This window comes from Littorina saxatilis, linkage group LG8, assembly GCF_037325665.1.
Source record: "Littorina saxatilis isolate snail1 linkage group LG8, US_GU_Lsax_2.0, whole genome shotgun sequence".
NCBI classification, from domain to species: domain Eukaryota; kingdom Metazoa; phylum Mollusca; class Gastropoda; order Littorinimorpha; family Littorinidae; genus Littorina; species Littorina saxatilis.
The window spans coordinates 43,703,474-43,729,483 of NC_090252.1; the positions used below are offsets into that span (position 1 = coordinate 43,703,474).

The 26,010-nt window shown below is 41.8% G+C and overlaps 1 protein-coding gene across 2 annotated transcripts in view; it reads left to right on the forward strand.

The window, feature by feature from the left end:
• The window catches only part of LOC138973666 (uncharacterized), a 42,501-nt gene that overhangs the window by 254 nt on the left and 16,237 nt on the right, over window positions 1-26,010 (forward strand). Inside the window, exons 1-8 of one of the 2 annotated variants that reach the window (XM_070346398.1) lie at window positions 16-104; window positions 4,597-4,713; window positions 13,760-13,841; window positions 16,040-16,204; window positions 19,611-19,652; window positions 21,049-21,182; window positions 21,916-22,142; window positions 22,618-22,683. In XM_070346398.1, the coding sequence (XP_070202499.1) occupies window positions 4,678-4,713; window positions 13,760-13,841; window positions 16,040-16,204; window positions 19,611-19,652; window positions 21,049-21,182; window positions 21,916-22,142; window positions 22,618-22,683 (752 nt within the window). In that variant the 5' untranslated portion in view covers window positions 16-104; window positions 4,597-4,677. Of the gene's footprint in view, window positions 1-15; window positions 105-4,596; window positions 4,714-13,759; window positions 13,842-16,039; window positions 16,205-19,610; window positions 19,653-21,048; window positions 21,183-21,915; window positions 22,143-22,617; window positions 22,684-26,010 lie in introns of those variants that run through there. The other variant, XM_070346397.1, reaches the window with a different exon arrangement.

A 26,010-nucleotide genomic window follows, 5' to 3' on the forward strand; every position in this document is an offset into this window, starting at 1 on the left:
AGATCCATCAACTGATCAAGAAGTACACTGCATAGGCCGACTGGTTTTTGTTCGTCTTCAGTGTTCGATGTTGATGGCCGTACCAAATCGTCATTCTTGATGTGGTAACAAAGTGTACCGACTTCCAGAGTTCTGTATGCAGGCTTATCCGAGCTCTGTCCAAATCTTCTTCTTTCTTCTTCTTCGTCGTTCGCTCAGGTCCAAATCTTCTGACAACGACATTCTGTGTTCCTGGAAAGGTGGGGGTGGGGGGCTAGCATTTAACAATCGGCTTTGGTATCGCGGTCTATAAACATTCTAGCATTTTCATTATCCAAATTCGTCACAAAACCGACTTGACAGGTAGTGACTTGTTTTGTTTTAATTGTATGCCATTGCAATAGTTTTTAAGCCAATTAAGGTCATGTCGAGCCTAATGTTTTAAATACATTGGATTTGTAGTCCAGTTGTGACTAAATGTTTTCCAGTAGACTGGAAATCGAGACATGGCTGATGGTGTGTGTGTAGAGTGATTCCCAGAAAGATGCTGGATAGGTCTGCATGAAACTTAGCATGTGAATTTGTCCCTACATTTTTTCTTTGATGTCATCATATCATTATCAGGCTTTTAGAAAAAGTTCAACTGACACTGCGACAACCTCATTTTTCAATCAAATAAGGCCATGGCTGGAGGTCCGGGGAGTCGGCACCCTCCACAAGCTACCTTATTTGTCAAAGTTATGGGTCATTCTTCAAAAGTTCAGTTCAAAGAAATGAGTCTTTTGCTTTTTACATTTAGTCAAGTTACGACTAAATGTTTTAACATGGACGAGGGTCGTGGTGTATGTCGTGCGTGTGTATGTGTAGACCGTTTCCGAGAAAACTACTAGACCGATTATTATGAAACTTCACATGAGATATCCTGAGTATAATGTCCTCAGACCATTTTTTCTTTTTTATGATAATTGTATTTGATGACGTCATATCCGGCTTTTTGTGAAAGTTGAGGCAGCACTGTCATGCCCTCATTTTTTAACTAAATTGATTGAAATTTTAGTTAAGCTATATTCGACAAAGGCAAGACTTTGGTATTGCATTTCACCTTGGAGGCTTAAAAATTAATTAATGAGTTTGGTAATTAAAAATCTGAACATTGTAATTACATTTTTTTTTTAAATCGATCAAACAATAATTTCATCTTATTCTTCATCATTTACTGATTCCAAAAACATATTAATATGTCGTATTTGGCCTAACAAACATTAGCAGAGTTTGCTACCACCTGAGCTGTGGAGGACTATCTGTCAGCTACGGTAAAACTAGGAATGACTATATTTTTAGATACCGGTGACTGCCGGTTCTTGAGCCTGGGGGCCCTGTAACCGGCTCACCGGTTTCCGAGCCACTCCGATCAAATTAATTACAATTTTGGTCGAACCATATTACTCTTATTAGTTTGGCTCATTCACAACTGTTAAAAATTCTTAATAAAATTGAAATTTCAATGACATATCAAACAAATTAATGATATTCTCTATTACAGGATCAGTATCACTTCATGAATCAAAAAAATAATTATATGTCAGTTGTTAAGTCTCAGTCCAGGGATGGTCAAATCTTAAAATTTTAACTCGCCAGGCGGGGGAGTAGCTTAAAAAAAGTCACTAGCCTGCCAGAACTGTCGCTGGCCTGGTACATACAGTAAAACCTGAGTCTAGCGGACCCTTGTTGTAACGGCCACCTGCTACATACGGACAGTTTATCATGGCACGAACACGATTTCAACAATAACTAACCTTTAACGGGCGGACACCTGCCACTTACGGACGCGGACACGATTTTTCGGACCGTAGGAAGTGTAAACACTGTCACAAACGGACACAACGTACATAAAAACGCAACTTCGAAAACTCGACTGTTATGCAGTCAGTGCTCGGCAGCCGTAGCCGTAGCACAAATGGTTGTTGATTGGTTGTCCTGTCCCTTTTCTGACCAATCAGTGGCTTGTTTAGATGGAGACCCACTTTCGCTCACTCACTTTCGCTTCGCTCACTTTCGCTTTTCCGCATTGTGGATACAGTCACAACCAAAAGCAACAGTAGACTACTGTGTTTGAAAATGGAATCTCCAGCAGGAAAAAGAAAAGCGTTGACTTTAGAGCAGCGTGTCGCTGCCTTGAAAAAACTAGATAGCGGCCAATCATGCCGAGATGTGGCGAAGGAGATGGGATGTGGTAAAACACAGATCGCGAGGATCAAATCGGAAAAAGAAGACGTGATGAAGGAGTGGGAGTCAGGTGCGCGAATCGACCAAAAAACTGTGAAACGTCGGAAAACGCAATATGAAGACCTGAACAACGTGGTATGGGAGTGGTTTTGTACTGCAAGATCGAAGAATCTGCCTGTCAGTGGACCACTTATACAGCGTAAGAAAATCATCAGTGCAACCATTTATCATTTACCACTCCCCCCTCCTACTAATCTCTCTCTCGATCTCTCTCTCTTTGTAAGCAATCGTTCGAAGGAAACAATAGTTAACACAGCTAAATTTCTGTTCCATGCATTTATGCTGAGACTAGAAAAACTGAATGAAACAAGAGCTGACCCAATTTGGTCGAGACACACTGCGGAATTTCCCGTTGAATGACTGATGAAGAGTCAGCTATTTGTAGCTTTGTGACGTCCGACTTGCGTAAGTTTGAATGCACAGTGTGTGTAGGGAACGGGGTAGGTGGGGGGGGGGGGGATTGTTGTTGTTGTTGTTGTTTGCTACATGTATCATTTGTTTACTCACATTTTCAGTGAGTCTCATGTTCAATCCAATAAATACATACTACAGGACTGACAAAAAGTGTCTTGTTCATTTTACGTGCTCTTTGTAAAATATTGCCCCGGCCCCTCCACCTGTGAAGAAGGGACACCTGTCTAATAGGGACACTATTACCATTCCCCAAGGGTGTCCGTTAGAGACAGGTTTTACTGTACCACACAACAAATTATGAGTGTCAGATTTCTGTACACAATTAAAATAGCGGTGACACGCACAGTAGCTTCATTTTCGTTTCACTATTGAACAGGGCAGTGATTTTGCAGATGACAGAAGTTCCTGCATCTGCAGTTTTTATATGGCTTGAATACGCGACAGTACATGCAACTACAACTAAAAGTTTTGCATTTTAACCCATTTAACCAGATTGTTAGTGATACTGTGACTGGTCGGCCGGGCGAGCTGCCAGGTGGTTTTTACTAGCTCTGCAGTATTTTTACTCGCCCCCAGCGATCGGGCGGACGATTTAACAATCCCTGCAGTCTTAAAATGTTTTAAACAAAAATTTAAAATAAAAAGCTTAAATACAAATTATGATAAATAGGTCCTGTGTTCGCATGCTTTGCGTAGACCAGCGAGGCCGATCTATTCTTAGTCTTTCGGTTTCGGCCATTTGAGGTAACCAAGCGGTAACACATTTACTTCTAGCCTTGAGGATGTCTGATCCCTGTATTTCAGTTTTATTGTTAATTAGTATTTATCAGGCCGACAGATTGACTAAATGTTCATTCAAGCTGTAGTGTCACACTCCAACGGCAAAGTCCCTCAAGCTGCTGCGAAAGTTACCCCCTTTCACTGACAGAGAGTGTGTTTTTTTGGCTCACGTAAGTGTAGCCTATGCGATGCTAACTTTTGTCTGTCTGTGCGTGCGTGTGTGTGTGTGTGATAGAAACTTTAACATTTCCGAGTCTATGGATGACGTCATGATGCATTAATTGACGTCAAACACTTTTGACCGAGACGTAATCTTCTTATGCGAGCTTTATCCATAGGTGTTTGACGTCAGTTAATGCATCATGACGTCATGCCTCCCTGTAGTCTTTCTCTCTCGCGCGGTGTGTGTGTGTGTTCATTTTGTGCACATGTGTTATTGTCACTGTTTGTCATGTGTACTCGTGTGTGTGTGTGTGTGTGTGTGTAAGAGACAGAGAGAGTGTGTGTGTGTATGTGTTTGTGGGTGTGTGTGTGTGTGTGTGCATGAGTTTGTGTGTATGTTTGTGTGTGTGTATGTGTTTGTTTGTAAAGGTGTGTGTGTCCGTCTGTCTATGTGCGTATGAGTGTGTGTTTTGTATGTATGACGGAGTGATTGAGTTTGTGTTACTGTTTGTCGATTTCTGACGGGAGCCTTGAAGGCTTCGCCTCTTGTTCATTACTTTATTGTCCCATCGCTGGGAAATTTGGGTCGGTTCCTCACAGTGGAAAGCTAGCACCAACAGAATCGCGCTACCCAGGTGCATGTTTAGGTGAAATCAGCCACCAGCATTTATGGCAGAATGACAGAGGTCCTTTATGGTGACACGGGGATGGAACATGGATACCGTCTCTGAGTCTGCACATAAAGTTGACCCGTGTACGACCCGGCCCAGATTAGAAATGCATGCAACACACACACACAGTCACACATGCACACACACACACACACACACACACACACACACACACACACACAGTGACATACTCATAGCCAAAGACACACATACAATGTATATCAAATTTAAATTGAAATCCTGCTGTAAAGCATTTTAACACGTCACATAATCCTTTATCACTTTTATTGTTTTCTCTTTCTAGAGCTTGGACGTGGGGGAGAGGAGGGAATGGGACCGCCGAGCCAAAGCCGAGCGCGGAGCGGCAAAAGGCGGAATCGGCGACATGGGGCGCTTGGACAATGTGGGAAACGTCATTGGAGTAAGGGCTTCATCATTTTTATTTATTTTATTCAGGCATGGGAATTGTCCGCCAAAAGGCAAATTTCCGCCGAAATGATTTTTTGTTCCGCCGAAAAGCAAAAGTGTCCGCCGAAAAAATAAATGGGAGAGGCAAAAATGGTTCTGAAAACTGAATTTAATGGCAAATTTGGAGCTCAAATGACACCAAATTGCACAATTTGGGTTCTTTGGAGAAAAAAATGTCCGGGGGGGCATGCCCCCGGACCCCCCTAGTAAGGCTGATGGGGTCTATGTCGACCAAAAGAGTGGGATTCCCTGTAGGTGGAGTTCCTGGAAAGGGATTCCCTGTATACAGGGAATACCACAGGATTTAGTTCCTGTAGCGTGTCGCTGATATCGCTGAAAGTCACGTGATGCTTGGCGACATCAGTAGAATTTGATGTTTTTCAATCTTTTTTGATATTTCTTAGAAATTCGAGTATGGTTTGCAAGTTTTATTGAAAAACTCCACCCTGTGGGATTCCCTGTATACAGGGAATCCCCCTCCAGGAACCTACAGGGAATCCCACTCGTTTGGTCGACATAGACCCCATCAGCCCTAGTAAGGCTAAGCGCTTCGCGCCGTCGACTTTGATAATACTTACAAATTTTCAGCCGTTTTTACTTTTTTCAATTCCCATGCCTGTTTATTTTTTTAATTTTATATCCCGATTATCCCAATGCTGGGAAATTCGGGTCGCTTCCTCCCAGTGGAAAGCTAGGAGCAACAGAGCCGCGCTACCCAGGTGTGTGCGAGTTTAAGGCTGGAGTTCACACCTGAGGCCATATTTCAAAGTGGTTAGGCAGTTTTAAAGGTTTGTTTTTATGTTAGTTCAGTGTTTTGTTTATCAGGAAAAAACAAAATGAATAGAGCTTGTCGCGCAAAATTTTGAGATAGCGACTGAAGTTTGAGCATAGGTATGAGATTTTTTCACGCAAACCCTACTGAAGAAATTGTGATATTGTATTGTGAATATGTTAACAAAAAAACAATCGGATGATCAGAAACTGAAGAAGAGAAATAGGGAAGCAAAATAGAACATCAAACATAGTGATTTTACAGGTGAATTTGGAAAAAAACCTTATGTATCCATTTTTGAAGCCCAATTTGAAGCATGGAACACAGTCAAACATAAATTAAAAGTGTTAAAGTGGTTACAGTGTTCAGAAATAGTGTTAAATAACAAGTTGAGTTATCCCTCTTCACAAATTTTAAGAGAAATACACCTCTTGTCGCGCAAAATTTTGAACTGTGATGCTTTTACTACCCCCACCCCCTACTCATTTTTCAGAAAAGAGTGCATATTATCTTCCAAATAGACAAGCAAGGTAGTCAGATGATCAAAACTTCAGAACAAAAATAGGGAAGCAAAATAGAACATGCAACATAGTGATTTAACTGGTGAATTCAGAAAAAACACACTTTTTTTACTCATTTTATTAGCTTGGAAGACAGAAATAAATAAATTAAAAGTGCAAAACTGGTTACAGTGTTCAGAAATAGTGTTAGATACCAAGTTGAGTTATCCCTCTTCATCACAGTTAAAAGAAACGCACCTCTTGTCGCGCAAAATCTTGAACTGTGATGCTTTTACTACCCCTACCCCCTACCCATTCTTCAGAAAAGAGTGCATATTATCTTCCAAATAGAAAGGCAAGGTAATCAGATGATCAAAAACTTCAGAACAGAAATAGGGAAGCAAAAAAGAACACCCAACAGAGTGATTTAGCTGTTGAATTCAGAAAAACCCCACTTGTTTACTCATTTTATAAGCTGAATTTAAAGCTTGGATGACAGAAAAAAATAAATTAAAAGTGCTAAAGTGGTTACAGTGTTCAGAAATAGTGTTAGATACCAAGTTGAGTTATCCCTCTTCATCACAGTTAAAAGAAACGCACCTCTTGTCGCGCAAAATCTTGAACTGTGATGCTTTTACTACCCCTACCCATTCTTCAGAAAAGAGTGCATATTATCTTCCAAATAGAAAGGCAAAATAATCAGATGATCAAAAACTTCAGAACAGAAATAGGGAAGCAAAAAAGAACACCCAACAGAGTGATTTAGCTGTTGAATTCAGAAAAAAACCCACTTGTTTACTCATTTTATAAGCTGAATTTAAAGCTTGGATGACAGAAAAAAATAAATTAAAAGTGCTAAAGTGGTTACAGTGTTCAGAAATAGTGTTAGATACCAAGTTGAGTTATCCCTCTTCATCACAGTTAAAAGAAACGCACCTCTTGTCGCGCAAAATCTTGAACTGTGATGCTTTTACTACCCCTACCCCCTACCCATTCTTCAGAAAAGAGTGCATATTATCTTCCAAATAGAAAGGCAAGGTAATCAGATGATCAAAAACTTCAGAACAGAAATAGGGAAGCAAAAAAGAACACCCAACAGAGTTATTTAACTGTTGAATTCAGAAAAAACACACTTGTTTACTCATTTTGTAAGCTGAATTCAAAACTTGGATGACAGAAAAAAATAAATTAAAAGTGCTAAAGTGGTTACAGTGTTCAGAAATAGTGTTAGATACCAAGTTGAGTTATCCCTCTTCATCACAGTTAAAAGAAACACACCTCTTGTCGCGCAAAATCTTGAACTTTGATGCTTTTACTACCCCTACCCCCTACCTATTTTTCAGAAAAGAGTGCATATTATCTTACAAATAGGAAAGCAAGGTAATCAGATGATCAAAAACTTAAGATAAATAGGGAAGCAAAATAGAATATCCAACATAGTGATTTAACTGTTGAATTAAAAAAACACCTTTTTTTCTCATTTTTTGAAGCTGAATTAGAAGTTTGGAATTCCTCCGAAAGCGGCGTATGGCTGCCTAAATGGCGGGGTAAAAACGGTCATACACGTAAAAATCCACTCGTGCTAAAAACATGAGTGAACGTGGGAGTCTAAGCCCATGAACGAAGAAGAAGAGGAGGAGAAGAAGAAGAAGTTTGGAAGACAGAAAAAATAAATTAAAAGTGCTAAAGTGGTTACAGTGGTTACAGTGTTCAGAAATAGTGTTAGATACCAAGTTGAGTTGTCGCTCTTTATCACAGTTAAAAGAAACACACCTCTTGTCGCGCACAATCTTGAACTGTGATCCTTTTACTACCCCCGCCCCCTGCCCATTTGAACACAAAAGAGTGTATATTCTCTTCCAATTAGAAAAATAAGTAATTTGCAACTGGACATTTTTGAGTCACTTGAGAAAAAGTGACTCTATGTAATCGGTCAGTGTTAGTCTGTCCGGCCGGCCGGCCGGCCGGCCGTCTGGCCGGCCGTCCGTAGACACCACCTTAACGTTGGACTTTTCTCGGAAACTATCAAAGCGATCCGGCTCATATTTTGTTTAGTCGTGACCTCCAATGACCTCTACACTTTAACGATGGTTTCGTTGACCTTTGACCTTTTTCAAGGTCACAGGTCAGCGTCAAAGGAAAAATTAGACATTTTATATCTTTGACAAAGTTCATCGGATGTGATTGAAACTTTGTAGGATTATTCTTTACATCAAAGTATTTACATCTGTAGCCTTTTACGAACGTTATCAGAAAAACAAGGGAGATAACTAGCCTTTTCTGTTCGGCAACACACAACTTAACGTTGGGCTTTTCTCGGAAACTATAAAAGTGACCGGGCTCAAATTTTATGTGAACGTGACTCCCAGTGACCTCTACACTTTGACGTCTGCTTTGGTGACCTTTGACCTTTTTCAAGGTCACAGGTATGTCTTGAAGGAAAAAAATTGAAATATCATATCTCTGAAACTATTCATCGGATTTGATTCAAACTTTATAGGATTATTCTTTACATCAAATTATTTACATCTGTATTGTGTTGTGAATAGCAATTTCTTCCTGTCCATCTGATGCCTCATATAATATTCAGAACTGCGAAAGTGACTTGATCGAGCGTTTGCTCTTCTTGTTAAAATACATATTTTCTGTCAGTCCAAGGATTGCTTAGTCCATTAAAAACAAACAGACTAGGATTTAGCGCACCCATTTTAAGAAAAAGTTAACATGATAATTGATATATATATATCAGACTTTTTTTTATGCAATTACTACTGAAGATTCCAGACCAGGTAAAACAATCATTTTATATTCTTTGTCACATTTTTTACTTTTTTTTATATAAATTTATCTATAGCGAGTCTTGTCTCTTTGTGTCATTTAGTTATTTTGAAGAATTCTATCCTGGCAAAAAAAATTAAAAATCCCTACCTACCTACCCTATTTTGTTTACCCATGTTATTAGAAACAGACAATTTATTTTTTATTGGCCTAAAGATCTTGAAACATTTGTTTTAATAGAGAAATAACAAGTACAGCCCTTAGCTGTGTCACTCGAATTTCTTTGTCAGGCTGAAACTTAGCTGTTGCGTTGAAGTCTGCTGTGTGTGTCTGGGTCCAAAGCAACTTTCACATTCTCATAGATCTACACATTCTCATCTACACACTCACGTTACTCACACAATTATACAATTCTACCCACAGAGGCGTTCGGGGATGGGGGTCTCGCACTCGGGCGAATCACACCACAAAATACAAAGTATAACGTACACAGATTTTTCTATTGAACCAAAAGGCAAATTAAATCATGAATAAATCAATCAAGCAGAACTTCCACACAATGACACATTCACTCTCGGTTCACACTGCACACTTGGCAGCACGTATACGTTCCGACGCCGTTTGTCTTCCTGCAAGTCCAGCACAGGCACACGATTGTCCAAGAATCACAATAATCCTCGTGAATGTCACAGCAGGCATAGTAAGGTTACGTAGAAAAGTCCAAAAGGGTGCGTTAATGGTGGTAATCCGGCACACACACACCGGGCACACACACACACACACTGACACACACACACACACACACACACACACACACACACACACACACACACACACTCCGGTTTGGTAAGTTACCTGATAAATAATGTAGCCTGTAGATTTAACGTGGAGACTGATCAGACAGGAAGAGTAATACTTTCACATTTCCGATGTTCAGCGATAAACTTGTTTTCTTCGAGAGTTCGATCTTCGTGCGATTCTGGCGCGTTGTCACCAAGAACGTTAAAAAAACACAGGATATCATCATGATGCCTCTCAGTCTACAAAAACCAGATCTAGGAACTCTTCATCTAAAGTCAGTCAGTATTAACCTCCTCAACACAATCCTCATCTTGTCCCATAGTGATTTCTGCCGCCAAAGAACATGTGGTTCTCAACTCAAAAGACCGATTTGTCGTCTTCCGGCATTGCGAAATTCAGATCTACCCCAACTTCGTGCATTGATCTGAGCAATAAAATGTAGATGCGATAATCTGCAAACATCTCTTCAACACAATCTGCATCTTGTCCCATCGTGATTTCTGTCGGCAAAGAACATGTGGTTCTCAACTCACAAGACCAATTTGTCATCTTCCAGTGTGAAATTCTGATCTGCCCCAAGTACGTGCAATAAAATGTAGAAGCGATAATCTGAAAAAAATCTGTTCGCGTGAACGCTGCCACGTTGTCATCAGTCCAATGTCTTTTATCCAGAGCAGGGACGAACACACTTTTTCATCAGCAGTTTGTTATGTTTATCCGCAGACTGCTTTCCATTACTTGTCTGTTTTAGATTGACTCGTATGGTTCTTCAGCCAGGCAAGAAGTGCTTGTTTACAGTGACACGTTCTCACGCACGACATGTCGTAAATGCAAGTTCTAACGATTGTTTTTTATTGCACTGATAGAGAATGTCGATAGTTGTAAACTTCTGACATTTCCTAATGTTTATTTCATTATTTTGCATACGGATATGGCTAATAAGTGGATAATCTGTTACGACACGAAACGCGTTCTAAATCCGGGAAGGGAGGCTACTCCAGCCTACTGTTAGGTGTGTTCTAATACCTTAAGTGTAATCAGCCACCTGTACTTATGGCAGAATGACCGAGGTCTTTTACGTGCCACTGTGGTGACACTGGGGTGGGACATAGATTCCGTCTCTGAGTGCACATAAAGTTAACCCGTGTCCGTCCCTGCCGGGATTTGAATCTGTGACCTTTACATCAACCCCCCGCGGGTTAGGGGGAAGAATTTACCCGATGCTCCCCAGCATGTCGTAAGAGGCGACTAACGGATTCTGTTTCTCCTTTTACACTTGTTAAGTGTTTCTTGTATAGAATATAGTCAATTTTTGTAAAGATTTTAGTCAAGCAGTATGTAAGAAATGTTAAAGGCACAGTAAGCCTCCCGTAAACCATCACAGAGCTCCCCGAGCGTCTAAATACAGTACAAGCATACTTCCATTTGAACGCTCACCGAACGGGAACATCCTGGCTGCTTTCTGTCGAGCGTGAGACATTTTCCAAGAATTTATTTTCGTAGACTTGTTCCGTTAACAACAACGGCGCCTCGTTTTTGCGCTAGACCTAACTTTTAAAATCTAAATAATAAATTGACAGCTTGTTACACAAACATTCTTTAATCATAAAAGAATTCGTTTTTCATCAAGACAAGATCAGAACAATTCGAAGTTGTGAAAGTTTAAAAAAAGAAAAGCCCGGAAGCAGGGTCACGCAAGGGTCGTAGCAGACGACGGCCGGTTTATCAGTGCAAATCGCCGTTCCTCTCAACAGTCAAAAGCCATCGCTAGAGTTCTTGTGAACCACAGCCGTTGTTTCGTGCATAAAAAAACGTGCTATTGTAGATAAGCTCACGTCGAGTCGCATTCAAATGACTAACTATGACGACTGCATTGTGAAAAGGGAAAACTGGATCACACGGGTTCACGATGGCTCAGGGGTAAGATAAACCACGCAAAAATAAATTCTTTGAAGATTGTTCGCTCTTTACGGAGGGCACCTAGGATGTTCTCAATTGGTGAGTGTTTAAATGAAAGGGTGTTTGTACTGTGTGTAAAAGCCTGACCGTATCTGTGATGGTTTACGGGAGGCTTACTCTGCCTTTAAGTCCTTTGTACTGGAAACTTGCATTCTCCCAGAAAGGTAATATATTGTACTACGTTGCAAGCCCCTGGAGCAAATTTTTGATTAGTGCTTTTGTGAACAAGAAACAATTGACAAGTGGCTCTATCCCATCTCCCCCCTTTCCCCGTCGCGATATAACCTTCGTGGTTGAAAACGACGTTAAACACCAAATAAAGAAAGAACCTTTACATCACAAGTCCAGTGCTCTACCAACTGAGCTATCCAGCCCCTATCATTAAAGGCACAGTAAGCCTCCCGTAAACCCCGAGCGTCTACATACAGTACAAGCATACTTCCATTTAAACGCTCACCGAACGAGAACATACTGGCTGCTTTCTGTCGAGCGTGAGAAATTTTCAAAGAATTTATTTTTGTGGACTTGGCCCTTTACAACAATGGCGCCTCGTTTTGGTGCTGGACGGCTGTTATGAATATCCCGGAAATCACGCCCGGACAGTAAGCCTCCCGTAAACCATCACAGATACTGTCAGGCTTTTACACACAGTACAAACACCCTTCCATTTGAACGCTCACCAAACGGGAACATCCTAGGTGCCCTACGTAAAGAGCGAGCAAGTTTTAAAGAATTAATTTTGCAGATTGTCTCGAACACTTTTTGGACCCATCCTGAACTCAGGTCAAAAATGAGTTACTTCCCTTAAACTGGCGATAGCCGTTTATCGATGATTATCAGAATGTTTTTGGACCGTGGTGCGTTTTTGCGCTAGACCTAACTTTTAAAATCTAAATAATAAATTGACAGCTTGTTACACAAACATTCTTTAATCATAAAAGAATTCTTTTTTCATCAAGACAAGATCAGTGCAATTCGAAGTTGTGAAAGTTTGAAAAAAGAAAAGCCCGGAAGCAGGGTCACGCCAGGGTCGCAGCAGACGACGGTTTATGCGGAATATATATCGCCGTTCCTCTCAAGTCAAAAGCCATCGCTAGAGTTCTTGTGAACCACAGCCGTTTGTTTCGTGCATAAAAACGTGCTATTGTAGATAAGCTCACATCGAGTCGCATTCAAATGACTAACTGACGACTACATTGTGAAAAGGGGAAACTGGATCACACGGGTTCACGATGGCTCAGGGGTAAGATAAACCACGCAAAAATAAATTCTTTGAAAATTGTTCGCTCTTTACGGAGGGCACCTAGGATGTTCTCAATCGGTGAGTGTTTAAATGAAAGGGTGTTTGTACTGTGTGTAAAAGCCTGACCGTATCTGTGATGGTTTACGGGAGGCTTACTGTGCCGTTAAGGTAAAGGACTTAATAATGAGGAAGTCTTAAAATGGGGGTAAATGGTTATGAACAGAAAATCTGAGAAAACAGGGTCTTGGAAGGGAGGGGGGTGTTTAAGTACTGTTTGTTTGTTTCTTTGTTCATGGGCTGAAACTCCCACGGCTTTTACGCGTATGACCGTTTTTACCCCGCCATTTAGGCAGCCATACGCCGTTTTCGGAGGAAGCATGCTGGGTATTTTCGTGTTTCTATAACCCACCGAACTATCTGGCATGGATTACAGGATTTTTTCTTGCGCACTTGGTCTTGTGCTTGCATGTACACACGGGGGGTGTTCGGACACCGAGGAGAGTCTACACACAAAGTTGACTCTGAGAAATAAATCTCTCGCCGATGTGGGGACGAACTCACGCTGACAGCGGCCAACTGGATACAAATCCAGCGCGCTACCGACTGAGCTACATCCCCGCCCTAAAATGGGAGTAAATGGTTATGAACAGAAAATTTGAGAAAACAGGGTCTTGGAAGGGAGGGTGGTGTTTAAGTACTGTTTAAATTGGGGGGGGGGGGGGGGCATCTTAAAATGGGTGATCTACAGTAATTTTACTAATAACATTCCAGAAAAGAGGCAAACAAGTGCAGTACATGTATATTTTATTTTTTGATCTTTTTATTACTTTTCTGCTTCTTTTATGGGTTTCCCCTTACTTTTTACTGTTTTGTTTGTGGACTGCCTTTTCTCTCACTTTGTCTGTATCTTAATTCGTTTTATTCATTGTTTGCTCGTTGTCACCAGCAAAGACGTGACCCGGCCGAAGATGCAAGAAGGCGCCGTGAGGCGGAGATTAAAGCTGTCACGTCCAAGTGGCCTGGAAAAGGTACAGTGAAACGCCTCTGTTGAGACATACATCCGTCTCCAGCCTTGTGATAGTAGAATGTCAAAGATCTAAATTTAGCGTTGCGAGCACAAGAAACCAGAGCTACATCGGCTGCGCGCTGAATTTGGCCTGTAAGACCTACATGCAACACACGCGCTCTCACAGTCACACACTGTATATCAAATTTGGCCTGGAAAAGGATCCGTGGAACGCCTCTATTAAGACATACATCAGTCTCCAGCCTTGTGATAGTAGAAGGTCAAAAATCTAAATTTAGCGTTGCCAGCAGGTGAAACCAGAGCTACATCTGCCGCGCGCTGAATTTGGCCTACAAAAATGTTAGAAACTCAGTCCCCCGTTAAAAAATGCAAGCAACACACACGCACTCATAGTCATACACACAAATACACTGTATATCAAATTTGGCCTGGAAAAGGAACAGTGGAACCTCTCTAAATTTAGTGTTGCAAGCAGGTGAAACCAGAGCTACATCTGCCGCGCGCTGAATTTGGCCTACAAAAATCTTAGAAACTCAGTCCCCCGTTAAAAAATGCAAGCAACAAACACGCACTCATAGTCATGCACACAAATACACTGTATATCAAATTTGGCCTGGAAAAGGAACAGTGGAACCTCTCTAAATTTAGTGTTGCAAGCTGGAGAAACTAGAGCTACATCTGCCGCTTGCTGATGTTAGCCTGTAAGACCAACAGAAATGTTAAACAAATCAGTATCCGTTTCTTAGCAGAGAGATGATTGTTGCGAGAAGCTAGGAAGCTGTGTTTCTCGGGGCTGCTCAACTCGAGGAAGGCTAGGATTTGGCGAGAGTAGGCGAACAACCCCAAGGAGGAGCTTGCAGCGCAAGAAAAACATATGGCGGCTGAACAGCTACCAATCCCATTGGCTGTTCATCGATGAGTGGAAGAGACTCTTTGGGTATCGGCAAATCGTGTTAAATTCTTGCCTGGCTAGCACAAAATTGTTCCAATTAGTTCTTACCTACCGGCACGGTTGGCCTAGTGGTAAGGCGTCCGCCCCGTGATCGGGAGGTCGTGGGTTCGAACCCCGGCCGGGTCATACCTAAGACTTTAAAATTGGCAATCTAGTGGCTGCTCCGCCTGGCGTCTGGCATTATGGGGTGAGTGCTAGGACTGGTTGGTCCGGTGTCAGAATAATGTGACTGGGTGAGACATGAAGCCTGTGCTGCGACTTCTGTCTTGTGTGTGGCGCACGTTATATGTCAAAGCAGCACCGCCCTGATATGGCCCTTCGTGGTCGGCTGGGCGTTAAGCAAACAAACAAACAAAAAAAGTTCTTACCTGAACAAAAAAGTTGTTTGGTCATTAAAGGAGGATGTCTTGTTTGTTTGTTCGTTCATGGGCTGAAATTCCCACGACTTTTACGTGTATGACCGTTTTTACCCAGACATTTAGGCAGCCATACGCCGCTTTCAGAGGAAGCATGCTGGGTATTTTCGTGTTTCTATAACCCACTGAACTCTGACATGGATTACAGGATCTTTTTCGTGCGCACTTGGTCTTGTGCTTGCGTGTACACACGGGGGTGTTCGGACACCGAGGAGAGTCTGCACACAAAGTTGACTCTGAGAAATAAATATCTCGCCGAACGTGGGGACGAACTTACGCTGACAGCGGCCAACTGGATACAAATCCAGCGCGCTACCGACTGAGCTACATCCCCCCCGGAGGATGTCTTAAAATGGAGGCAAATTTGCAAATGCTATGAACAGAAAAACAGGAGGGGGGTTAAGGGAAAAAAAAAAAAAAGTCTGTTTACGGTAACATAGGCCAAAAAAATAGGGTCGGCAGGTCGGGATTTTTTTTTATTTTTTTAAACATTTGCCCAAAAACAGACTTTTTTTTATTTCCCAAATGCCCAAAAAAAGTCTAGGGTCGCGCGAAAAAATAGGGTCGGTCGGGATACCGTAAACAGACTTTTTGGGGGGGGGGGGGGGGGAGGGGCAAAGGGTTCTTCTGAGTATGAACATGGTTATTCATATCACATGTTGAACAATACACTGTTTTTTGTTTCTGTTTTCTGTTGTAATTGATTATGAATATCTTCATTATGCAGCCAGTTATTTTTATTTGTTGTTGACCTTTGCTGTGATTTCCTTTAATGAGTGAATGGAGCTATTTTGTTGTTAATTGCTAAGTTATTGCTTTTGTTTTTATCAGACTTGACGCAGGAGAGGTTTTACTTCATCAACTTTCAAGAGATGTGTGAGCTGTCGGAGAGCGACAACACCGTGGAGAGAGAGTTCCTGCCGCGCGAGCTGGCCATGGTGGAGTACTCTCTCAAACAAGGCATCGTACAGTTCTATCATCAGTTTGTCTGGCCAGGTGAGTACAGTCAAACAAGGCATCGTACAGTTCTACCATCAGTTTGTCTGGCCAGGTGAGGGGAATTTTGTTTCCATTGTCATTGCTTAATATTCAATTGCTGGGAAGTTGCCAGAGAGGACAACCCCCGACACAAAACTTTGCGGAACTGTGGAAGACCTGCGTGGAACCTGCGAGTTGATACGATCAGCAGGCCTAAGATTATGGGGGACACAACTGTCGAACGCTGAAGAAGAAGCTGGGAAGTGTAGGTCCCTTGTTCCCAGTACAAAGCAAGCAGCACCGACTGTTGCGCTACTCAGGTGTATGTGTGGCCAAGAACACAAAATTCAATGTTTCTGATTCCCCGACTTGTCTCATTTTCTCCTCCTAACCATAGAACCTTTTTGAACCTTAAAAAAAAGAAAGAAATTAAAAATGACAAAATTCGATTTTCAGACATCAGATAATCAAAGGGAAGTAAGCGCACTAAATGCATACGACATGCGTAATGGAGTAAGCAAGAGTTATACGGAACCAATCTCCTGGCACCTGAGAGAATAACAAGCATTGGAATGAACAAGCGACTTACATCCTTGATTTTCGGACTTCTATATATATATACGACTAGTGTCTGTCTGTCTGTCTGTCTGTTCGCGATGCACGGCCAAAGTTCTCGGTGGATCTTTTTCAAATTTGGACACCGTATTCAGCTACACCCTGGACACAACCTCATCGATGAGATATTTCAACACGTGCTCTCAGCGCGCAGCGCTGTGCGCGCTGAACCGATTTTTTTTGTTTTTATATTTAGTCAAGTTTTGACTAAATATTTTAACGTAAAGGGGGGAATCGAGACGAGGGTCGTGGTGTATGTGTGTGTGTGTGTGCGTGCGTGTAGAGCGATTCAGACCAAACTACTGGACCGATCTTTATGAAATTTGACATGAGAGTTCCTGGGTATGATATCCCCATACGTATTTTTCATTTTTTGACTCACATGCGAAGCAAAAGTGAGTCTATGTACTCACCCGAGTCGTCCGTCCGTCCGTCCGGACGTCCGGAAAACTTTAACGTTGGATATTTCTTGGACACTATTCAGTCTATCAGTACCAAATTTGGCAAGATGGTGTATGATGACAAGGCCCCAAAAAACATACATAGCATCTTGACCTTGCTTCAAGGTCAAGGTCGCAGGGGCCATAAATGTTGTCTAAAAAACAGCTATTTTTCACATTTTTCCCATTTTCTCTGAAGTTTTTGAGATTGAATACCTCACCTATATATGATATATAGGGCAAAGTAAGCCCCATCTTTTGATACCAGTTTGGTTTACCTTGCTTCAAGGTCAAGGTCACAGGAGCTCTTCAAAGTTGGATTGTATACATATTTTGAAGTGACCTTGACCCTGAACTATGGAAGATAACTGTTTCAAACTTAAAAATTATGTGGGGCACATGTTATGCTTTCATCATGAGACACATTTTGTCACATATGATCAAGGTCAAGGTCACTTTGACCCTTATGAAATGTGACCAAAATAAGGTAGTGAACCACTAAAAGTAACCATATCTCATGGTAGAAAGAGCCAATAAGCACCATTGTACTTCCTATGTCTTGAATTAACAGCTTTGTGTTGCATGACCTTGGATGACCTTGACCTTGGGTCAAGGTCACATGCATTTTGGTAGGAAAAATGTGTAAAGCAGTTCTTAGTGTATGATGTCATGAAAGGTCAAGGTCAAGCATGTGAGTCGTATGGGCTTTGCCCTTCTTGTTTGATAAACGTCTGATGACGTCATATACGGCTTTTTGTAAAAGTTGAGGCGGCACTGTCACGCCCTCATTTTTCAATCATATTGGTTGAAATTTTGGTCAAGTAATCTTCGACGAAGCCCGGACTTCGGTATTGCATTTCAGCTTGGTGGCTTAAAAATTAATTAATGACTTTGGTCATTAAAAATCGGAAAATTGTAAAAAAAAATAAAAATTTATAAAACGATCCAAATTTACGTTCATCTTATTCTCCATCATTTTCTGATTCCAAAAACATATAAATATGTTATATTTGGATTAAAAACAAGCTCTGAAAATTAAATATATAAAAATTATTATCAAAATTAAATTGTCGAAATCAATTTAAAAACACTTTCATCTTATTCCTTGTCTGTTCCTGATTCCAAAAACATATAGATATGATATGTTTGGATTAAAAACACGCTCAGAAAGTTAAAACAAAGAGAGGTACAGAAAAGCGTGCTATCCTTCTTAGCGCAACTACTACCCCGCTCTTCTTGTCAATTTCACTGCCTTTGCCATGAGCGGTCGACTGACGATGCTACGAGTATACGGTCTTGCTGAAAAATGGCATTGCGTTCAGTTTCATTCTGTGAGTTCGACAGCTACTTGACTAAATGTTGTATTTTCGCCTTACGCAACTTGTTTTGTTTTGTTGTCGGGATCCACTACCAGTAACTCTTCCTTATCTTCTCCAGTGTTTTCAGCCGCGATTATCTCCCTTCCTCCGTGTGGCGTCAATCCATATTCCCGTTACTACGTTACTATTTTTAGAAGGTCACTGCACGTTACTATTTTTAGAAGGTCTCCAGTGTTTTGCGCGTTTATCTCCTTTCCTTCGTATTCGGCTCTACTTCTTCCCGGTGAAGCCGGTACCCGGCGAAGCGGGTAATCATCTAGTTACTAATAAAGTTACTCTTCTTTTACACCCAGGGGACACAGCTTGATCAATATTTGGCCAATAAAAAGCCACATATGCCTGTGCTAATAAAATGTAAAAAATTAAAACCACACATAAAACTAGAACGGTAACCAACCAACCAACCCTCTTTGTTGTGTGCCTTAAATTGTCATCAAATTGAACATTTTATTTATGGGAGCCTTATCATTATCCAATTGCTTGAAAATGTAGGTCCTTTCCTCCCAGTGGAAAGCTAGCAGCAACAAGAGTCGCACTACTCGGGTGTGTTTGTGTTTAGAAGTTATCCGCCATCTGCCCATCCACGGAGGTGGGACATGGATGCACATAATTTTGACTCGTGTCCGGTCTGGCTCAGGTTTGAACTGGTTAACCAAAGATGACAAGTCCAGTGCTTCACCAACTGAGCTACTACTTTTAGTCTCCCCCTCATTCCTCGGTTCGTTTGATTCAGAATGCATCTTATGTGTATATTCCCTCTTCACCTTTTCCCACCTGTTTGATTCTTGGCGTTGATAATACTGAATGAAAGAGTGTGACATGAAGTTCTTGTACATCATTGTAAAGAGTGTGAATGACGTTTTAGTTTAGATGTCAAGCGCTTAGAGCAAGCCTTTTTAACGAAAGTTTTTGATTTAGCGCTATATAAATGTTCTTATTATTATTATTATTATTATTATTAATACATGATTATCGCTCTTTTTGTTTCAGGTGACATTCCGATGGGGTTTCGCTTTCAGGCGGATAAAGTCTGTAAGTGAACTTTATCTCGGATTGACACTAACTGGGTTTTTTGCAACCTTTCTGAATTGTTTCTTTGAGAAGCAAAAACTGCTGCAATTCTTTGTTGTTGGCCATTTATTCATTTAGAAGGAGATACATTTTGGTTGTTTTTGGCTGTTAATGTTATGTCAGTATTGGCGTTAACCGGTAATTACCGGTATTTTAATGGTTGAAATGAGAAATTACCGGAACAAAATTTGTTGCCTGTATGACCTACTGGTTGATTTTTAGAACTATCGGGTTTTTTCGCTGGTAATAACAAACCAGAAGAACAAATTGTGGGGGATGGGGAACTAAATCAAATCAGAGGAATAATAATGCATAATATTTATATAGCGCATGTATCCAGGGTTTAACCCTGCTCAAAGCGCTGTACAGTGGAACCCCCCTTTTAAGACCCACCGATTTAAGACTCCCTCCTTTTTAAGACCTTGTTTTCTCAGACTTTTTGTTCATAACCTCTGCAAAATTACCCCCATTTTAAGACTCCCTCTTTTTTAAGACTCAATTTTCTCAGATTTATGGAGGTCTTAAAAGGGGGGTTCCACTGTACAATCAAAAAAATACTACAACAACATAACATTTAACGCGCAATCACACATATCAATGAATAACACATTGCTCTATAAAGCATTCTACGGAGAGAAAAAAAAGGGGGGGGGGGGGAGAACATACAGACAACCACAAGGAGAGACTAGGACGGAAGCGCGTGAGAAAAACATGGAGGGTCTCAAAGTAAGTTTAATGGGGGTGCAGTGGAACCAATCAATATCAATCAATCAATATGAGGCTTATATCGCACGTATTCCGTGGGTACAGTTCTAAGCGCAGGGATTTTTTTAATTTTTAAAAAAAAATTTTTATGCAATTTATATCGCGCACATATTCAAGGCGCAGGGATTTATTTATGTCATAGTGGAACCCCGCCTTATACAACCTCCACAAATCTGGGAAAATCGGGTCTTCAAAGAGAGGGGGTCTTAAAATGGGGGTGGTTTTACAGGGGTTGTGAACAGAAAGTCTGAGGAAACAAGGCCTTCACTCATTGTCTCCCAGGTACGGATATATCCACTTATATGGCTCTATCTGACCAGGTATGGATATATCCGCTCAGACTGTTAGCTTTAGTCGCTTCCTGTAACGTCCATCTAACGCCTGCATTCCAGCGTGTTGATACACAGTTTTTACACAGTTACTACTATTCTGAGTGACCTGCTGCAGCACAGCTGGTCTCGGCTAAAAAAAAACTTGGTCAACATAGGTGGGGTACAAAGTGTTAGAAGGGGGGGGGGGGGGAGGGTACCACTGTATGAGGTATTGTTGAAAGACTAAACCCTTCATCATCACATTTACCCTGCCTTTTTAGCGGAAGAATTTCACAAAATCCCCGCCCAGAAGATGGAGGACGATTCCGAGGACTACCGCCGCATCTGGCAGAAAATGCTGCAGGTGATGAAGGCAGGGGTCAAGGACGGAGAGTACCCTCCCCTCTACTGTCTGGTACGTTGTGTGCTTTTTGACATCTTGAAGTAGCTTACCCTTGAATGTTGTGTTTTCTTTTGTTTGTGTGTGCGTGTCTGTGTGTGACGATTGCACAAGATTTCCTTCAGTGACAACTGCACAAACTACATTTTATCTGTTTTTGAAATATATACCTGGAAAGATATGATGCGTGTGTGTGAGTCTGTAAACATGTTCTCTACTGCCTGGTATGTAGTGTGCTTTTTGACATTGCTTACCCTTTACTTTTCGTCTTTTGGGTTTTCCTTTTGTGTGTGTGTGTCTGTATGTTCTCTACTGCCTGGTGCGTTGTGTGCTTTTTGACATCTTGAAGTAGTCTACCCTTTATTTTTATGCTTTTCTTGTGTGTGTTTCTGTCTGTGTGTGTGTGTGTGTGTGTCGGTGAGAGAAGAACAAGAATTTAAATGTACAAGAGACTTTCGTCCTTAACCCCTTCACTGCCACAGTATATTAGCATTTTGGTATTGCTGGTCAATGGGAAAGAACTGTGTTTAAACCCCATCAAGAAGTTGGACAGTGGTTACCTCCCATTTAGTTTTCACAAATGTCCTGAAAAGTGCTGATGTAAATGCCACATACCTAGTACGTGTATGGGCGTAGGACAAACCAAAAATGACCACGTAATACATACGGGGTGGGCAGTGAAGGGGTTAATTTTGTTATTTTCTGTCCCACCTCTATATTTTCTGTATTTTTTATTTCGGCTGGCCAGACCAACGACTATGACAAAATCAAATACCTGTGCGACTGGATGTGGGTGCGAGGGGCCATGGTTGCCGGTAACAACGGCGAAAACCCCCTGGGAAAGGTCTGCTCCATCGAGGATCTGGTGGTGGCGCTGCTCGCAGCCTCCGGAAAACCCGGTACGGAGAGGCTGGCCCGCTCTCAGATCACATCCAGGCTGGATGGGTCGCAGTGGGAGTTTATTCCAGCCACAACGTAAGTTTGGCGCCAGTGGTAATTTGTGTTTTTTTGGGGGGAGGGCTGATGGTTAATGTTGGATGGGGGGGGGGGGGGGGGGGGGGGGGGGAGTAGGCCTGCTCTCAGATCACGTCTAGATTGGACAGGTCGCAGTTGGAGTTTATTGCTGCAGCCACAACATAAGTGAATTTGAGCCCACTCTTAGATCACATTAGACTTGAGAAATGTTGTATCTGTGGTATATTCTTATGATTGGATAACGAGTTTTAGTTTTTGTCTGTTTTGATTGTGCACAGGGTTGTCAGCAGAGCTGGTTAAAAAAGAAAAGATGTTTAAAACAATAGGTATGTACAATAAGTTATAGTCCAAATGTGGTTGCCTGGTCTAACTCAACTGTCATAGGGTTTAAAATAAGAACTGCTTGTGTAAATTTGAGTAAGACATTGTTACACTAAAGTTTTATACGAATAATTTGTTGTGTTGATTTTTAAAGGTGTGACTTCCATAAGGAGAAAGATGTGTCCAGATTCTGCGCCTTGGCCGTTGTTCGCAGAACCGCGTGAGTGCTCTGTTCTTCTTCTTCTTCTTCGTTCATGGGCTGAGACTCCCACGTTCACTCATGTTTTTAGCAGGAGTGGAGTTTTACGTGTATGTTAGTTTTACCCCGCCATTTAGGCAGCCATACGCCGCTTTCGGAGGAAGCATGCTGGGTATTTTCGTGTTTCTATAACCCACCGAACTCTGACATGGATTACAGGATCTTTTCCGTGCGCACTTGGTCTTGTGCTTGCGTGTACACACGAAGGGGGTTAAGTCACTAGCAGGTCTGCACATAAGTTGACCTGGGAGATCGGAAAAATCTCCACTCTTAACCCACCAGGCGGCAGCGACCGGGATTCGAACTCACGACCTCCCCAGACCTGTTTACCAGTACGATTTAGGCGTATTTTGTACGCCAAATTATTATCAGTACGCAAATACGCGACACACGCACAAAATACGCATAAGGAAAAGTCTAGAATACGTTTTCCGGTGTTGGTGTGCTAATTACGGGATGGTACAACCGATACCGGTTTCGGTCGAAGGGAGATAACCATGACAGCGAGTCTTCAGCTGTGGAAACCTTGTTCAGTTGTTGGCATTCTGTGCGTGCGATCGTCTGGACAATCGTGGGAAAATGAAGCGGTAAAATGTGCCAGTTTCGGATGACTGTACCAAGTCTAAACAGCAGAAGCACCAGATTTTCTTGGAGAAATATAAGAAAGAGCCAGGAATTGTGGAGTCTACTATGGGAAAAAGTCATGCACACTGCAAGTATTGTAAATCAGATTTCTCCGTTGCCCATGCTGGGAAATATGACATCGAACGACACTGTAGTTCCAAAACTCACATGGACAAGGTTGCTGCAAAGAAATCCGCTGAAAGCTGCCAAGGAATTATGAATTTCATTCCCGCAAAGCAAATCGAGTCCTGCCAGAAGAAAAGGCTGTAGTCCGTGCTGAAGCAATGTTTTCTGAGATGATTGTAAAAATGAACTTGCCACTGTCAACCGCAGATGTTATTTCACGAACTTCATCTTTTCATTATCAATCTGCTTGGAAGACACTGGTTATAATGTTATAAACTGACAGGTAAATAAAATTGTTTTATCCCTGTTGTATCGGAAGGAGTTAAATTCTGAAGATGTTCACAAGACATGCTATTCTTACACAAACACGTTTGCACCCACGCGTACGTTTTCCCTAGCCCATATGGCTTTGCTTGCAAAGTACACCAACTTTTTGAAAAATACACTCAACTTTTTGAAAAAGTACTCTTGCCTCAGGTTTAGGGTAAACAGGTCTGCCTCCCGATTAGGAGGCCGACGTCTTTCCACTGCGCCACTTCGCCCGTCAGTGCTCTGTTGCCTCTTGGCATGTAACAGCTTATAGTTTATGCAGAGCTGGCAACTTCTACACTTTCATCGTAGCGGGCGGGGAAATAGGTCAGTCGGCGGTGGCTTCAAAACCAGTTGTCTCGATCGGCCTGGGTTTGATCCCCAGGTTCGGTGAGGGATTTATTTCCCAGAGTCAACTTTGTGTAGACTCTCCTCTGTGGCCGAACACCCCCGTATGCACGAATGTGCAGGATGAAGAACCCAAGTTCACAGCGAAAGTCTCCGGGCTTGGAAACATGAATACACCATGCATGCAAGAGAAAGACAAACAAGAGGCGAAGCCTTCAAGGCTCCGGTAAGAAATCAACAAACAGTAACATAACACAAACTCACTCACTCCGTAACACACACACACAAACACACACACACACACACACACACACACACACACACACACACACACACACACACACAGTTAAAACTAACACATCATATCAACTCCATGTATAATTTTCAAAAGAAGGCAAACAGATAAAATGACTAGGGTAATAGGTTAGGTACCTGCCATGTGGGCACTTTTTCCACTGCTGTCCTCAGTCCTATACTTTTCATCAAGACTTGTCACCATGCCGAGTAGATCTAAATTCGGAAGTCTTCATGTGGCTGAGGCATATATCTGACATAGCGTCGATCTTGTTGTAGGTTAACCTCCTTTCTGAAACAAATGGCAAAATGCGATTAGTTATGATGACTACAACCTACACAAATATAAACAGTGTTTTGAAACAGAATAGTCAGGTTATACAAGCCACTTTACCTATGCAGCATGGTAACCCTACAATATGCGAAACATGTCGACTGCAGCACCCTGGTTCTTAAAATAATTCTGACGGTCAACACAGCCAGAAATGCCAACAAAGACAAGAAAGCTGTGGCAAGGTAAGCTTACCAAACGTTACATAGCGAATCATATGATAGTGCGTAAACAGCAAACAGTAGATCTACAATCAAAGAGAGGATCGAGTCTGGAATGAAACGCGATACAGATCTAGCATTCAAAAACTGTCTTTCACGTTCAAGGAAGTTGTTGCAAAGTACTTAAGACTTACTAAATTGTACAGACAAAACCATGACAGTGCATGTTTTGAATCTGAGGAAAAAATCGTGATCATTTTGACTTTGAGAACAGATTCATTCCGTTTCCTTATATCTGCATGTTCAAGTAAATGGTGGACAGTTTTTTTCGGGCAGAGTAAACTTAACTTGAGACTCTACTGCAAGTCTTGAAATTCACATAAATCGAACCACGAGCAAAGACATCCAAACATTACAGGCACTTTAGATCAACTCATTTCACTAGAGGTGACTGCCTAGCACTGTGTTTGACATCCGTGTCTGCTGAAATAAAAAGAAATTAAAACAAAACGGATTAACAGTAGGTGACACGTTATCAGAGTGGGAGACACTAGATCTGTCTCTGAACTTACCGGGATACGGCTGCAAGATCGACACTGACTGCCGCGCTTTCGACAGCTCTTCCTCGCGTGGACATTGGAAACACGCTGTGCAGATCAAATTGTAGGAAATCTCCCTTTGGTATCTTCTTTATTTACTTTTCTGGAGCTTAGAAACCGAACAACATGAAATCGTCTTCATCGGCGAGGTGAGAACTGGACCACAATCCTTCGCGCGACCCCTGACCTGATCTTGACACCTGACCTGCCGTCTACATGCCAAACACGACACAAATCAGTCAACTGCTTGTACCCCTTCAAAACCCCCCACCACCCGTTTTCTTTGGATACACGCTTTAACTACACACATGCCGACACAATGTTGATCATTGCTTCAATAATTTGAAGATGGTGCTTGAAAATTAACCACGTGAAATGAGTATTTCGGTGTTTAGCCAAAAATGTTAAAGTTTCTACCACAGACATACACACATACATACATACGCACGCACGCACGCACAGACAGACAAAGTTTACCATCGCATAGGCTACACTT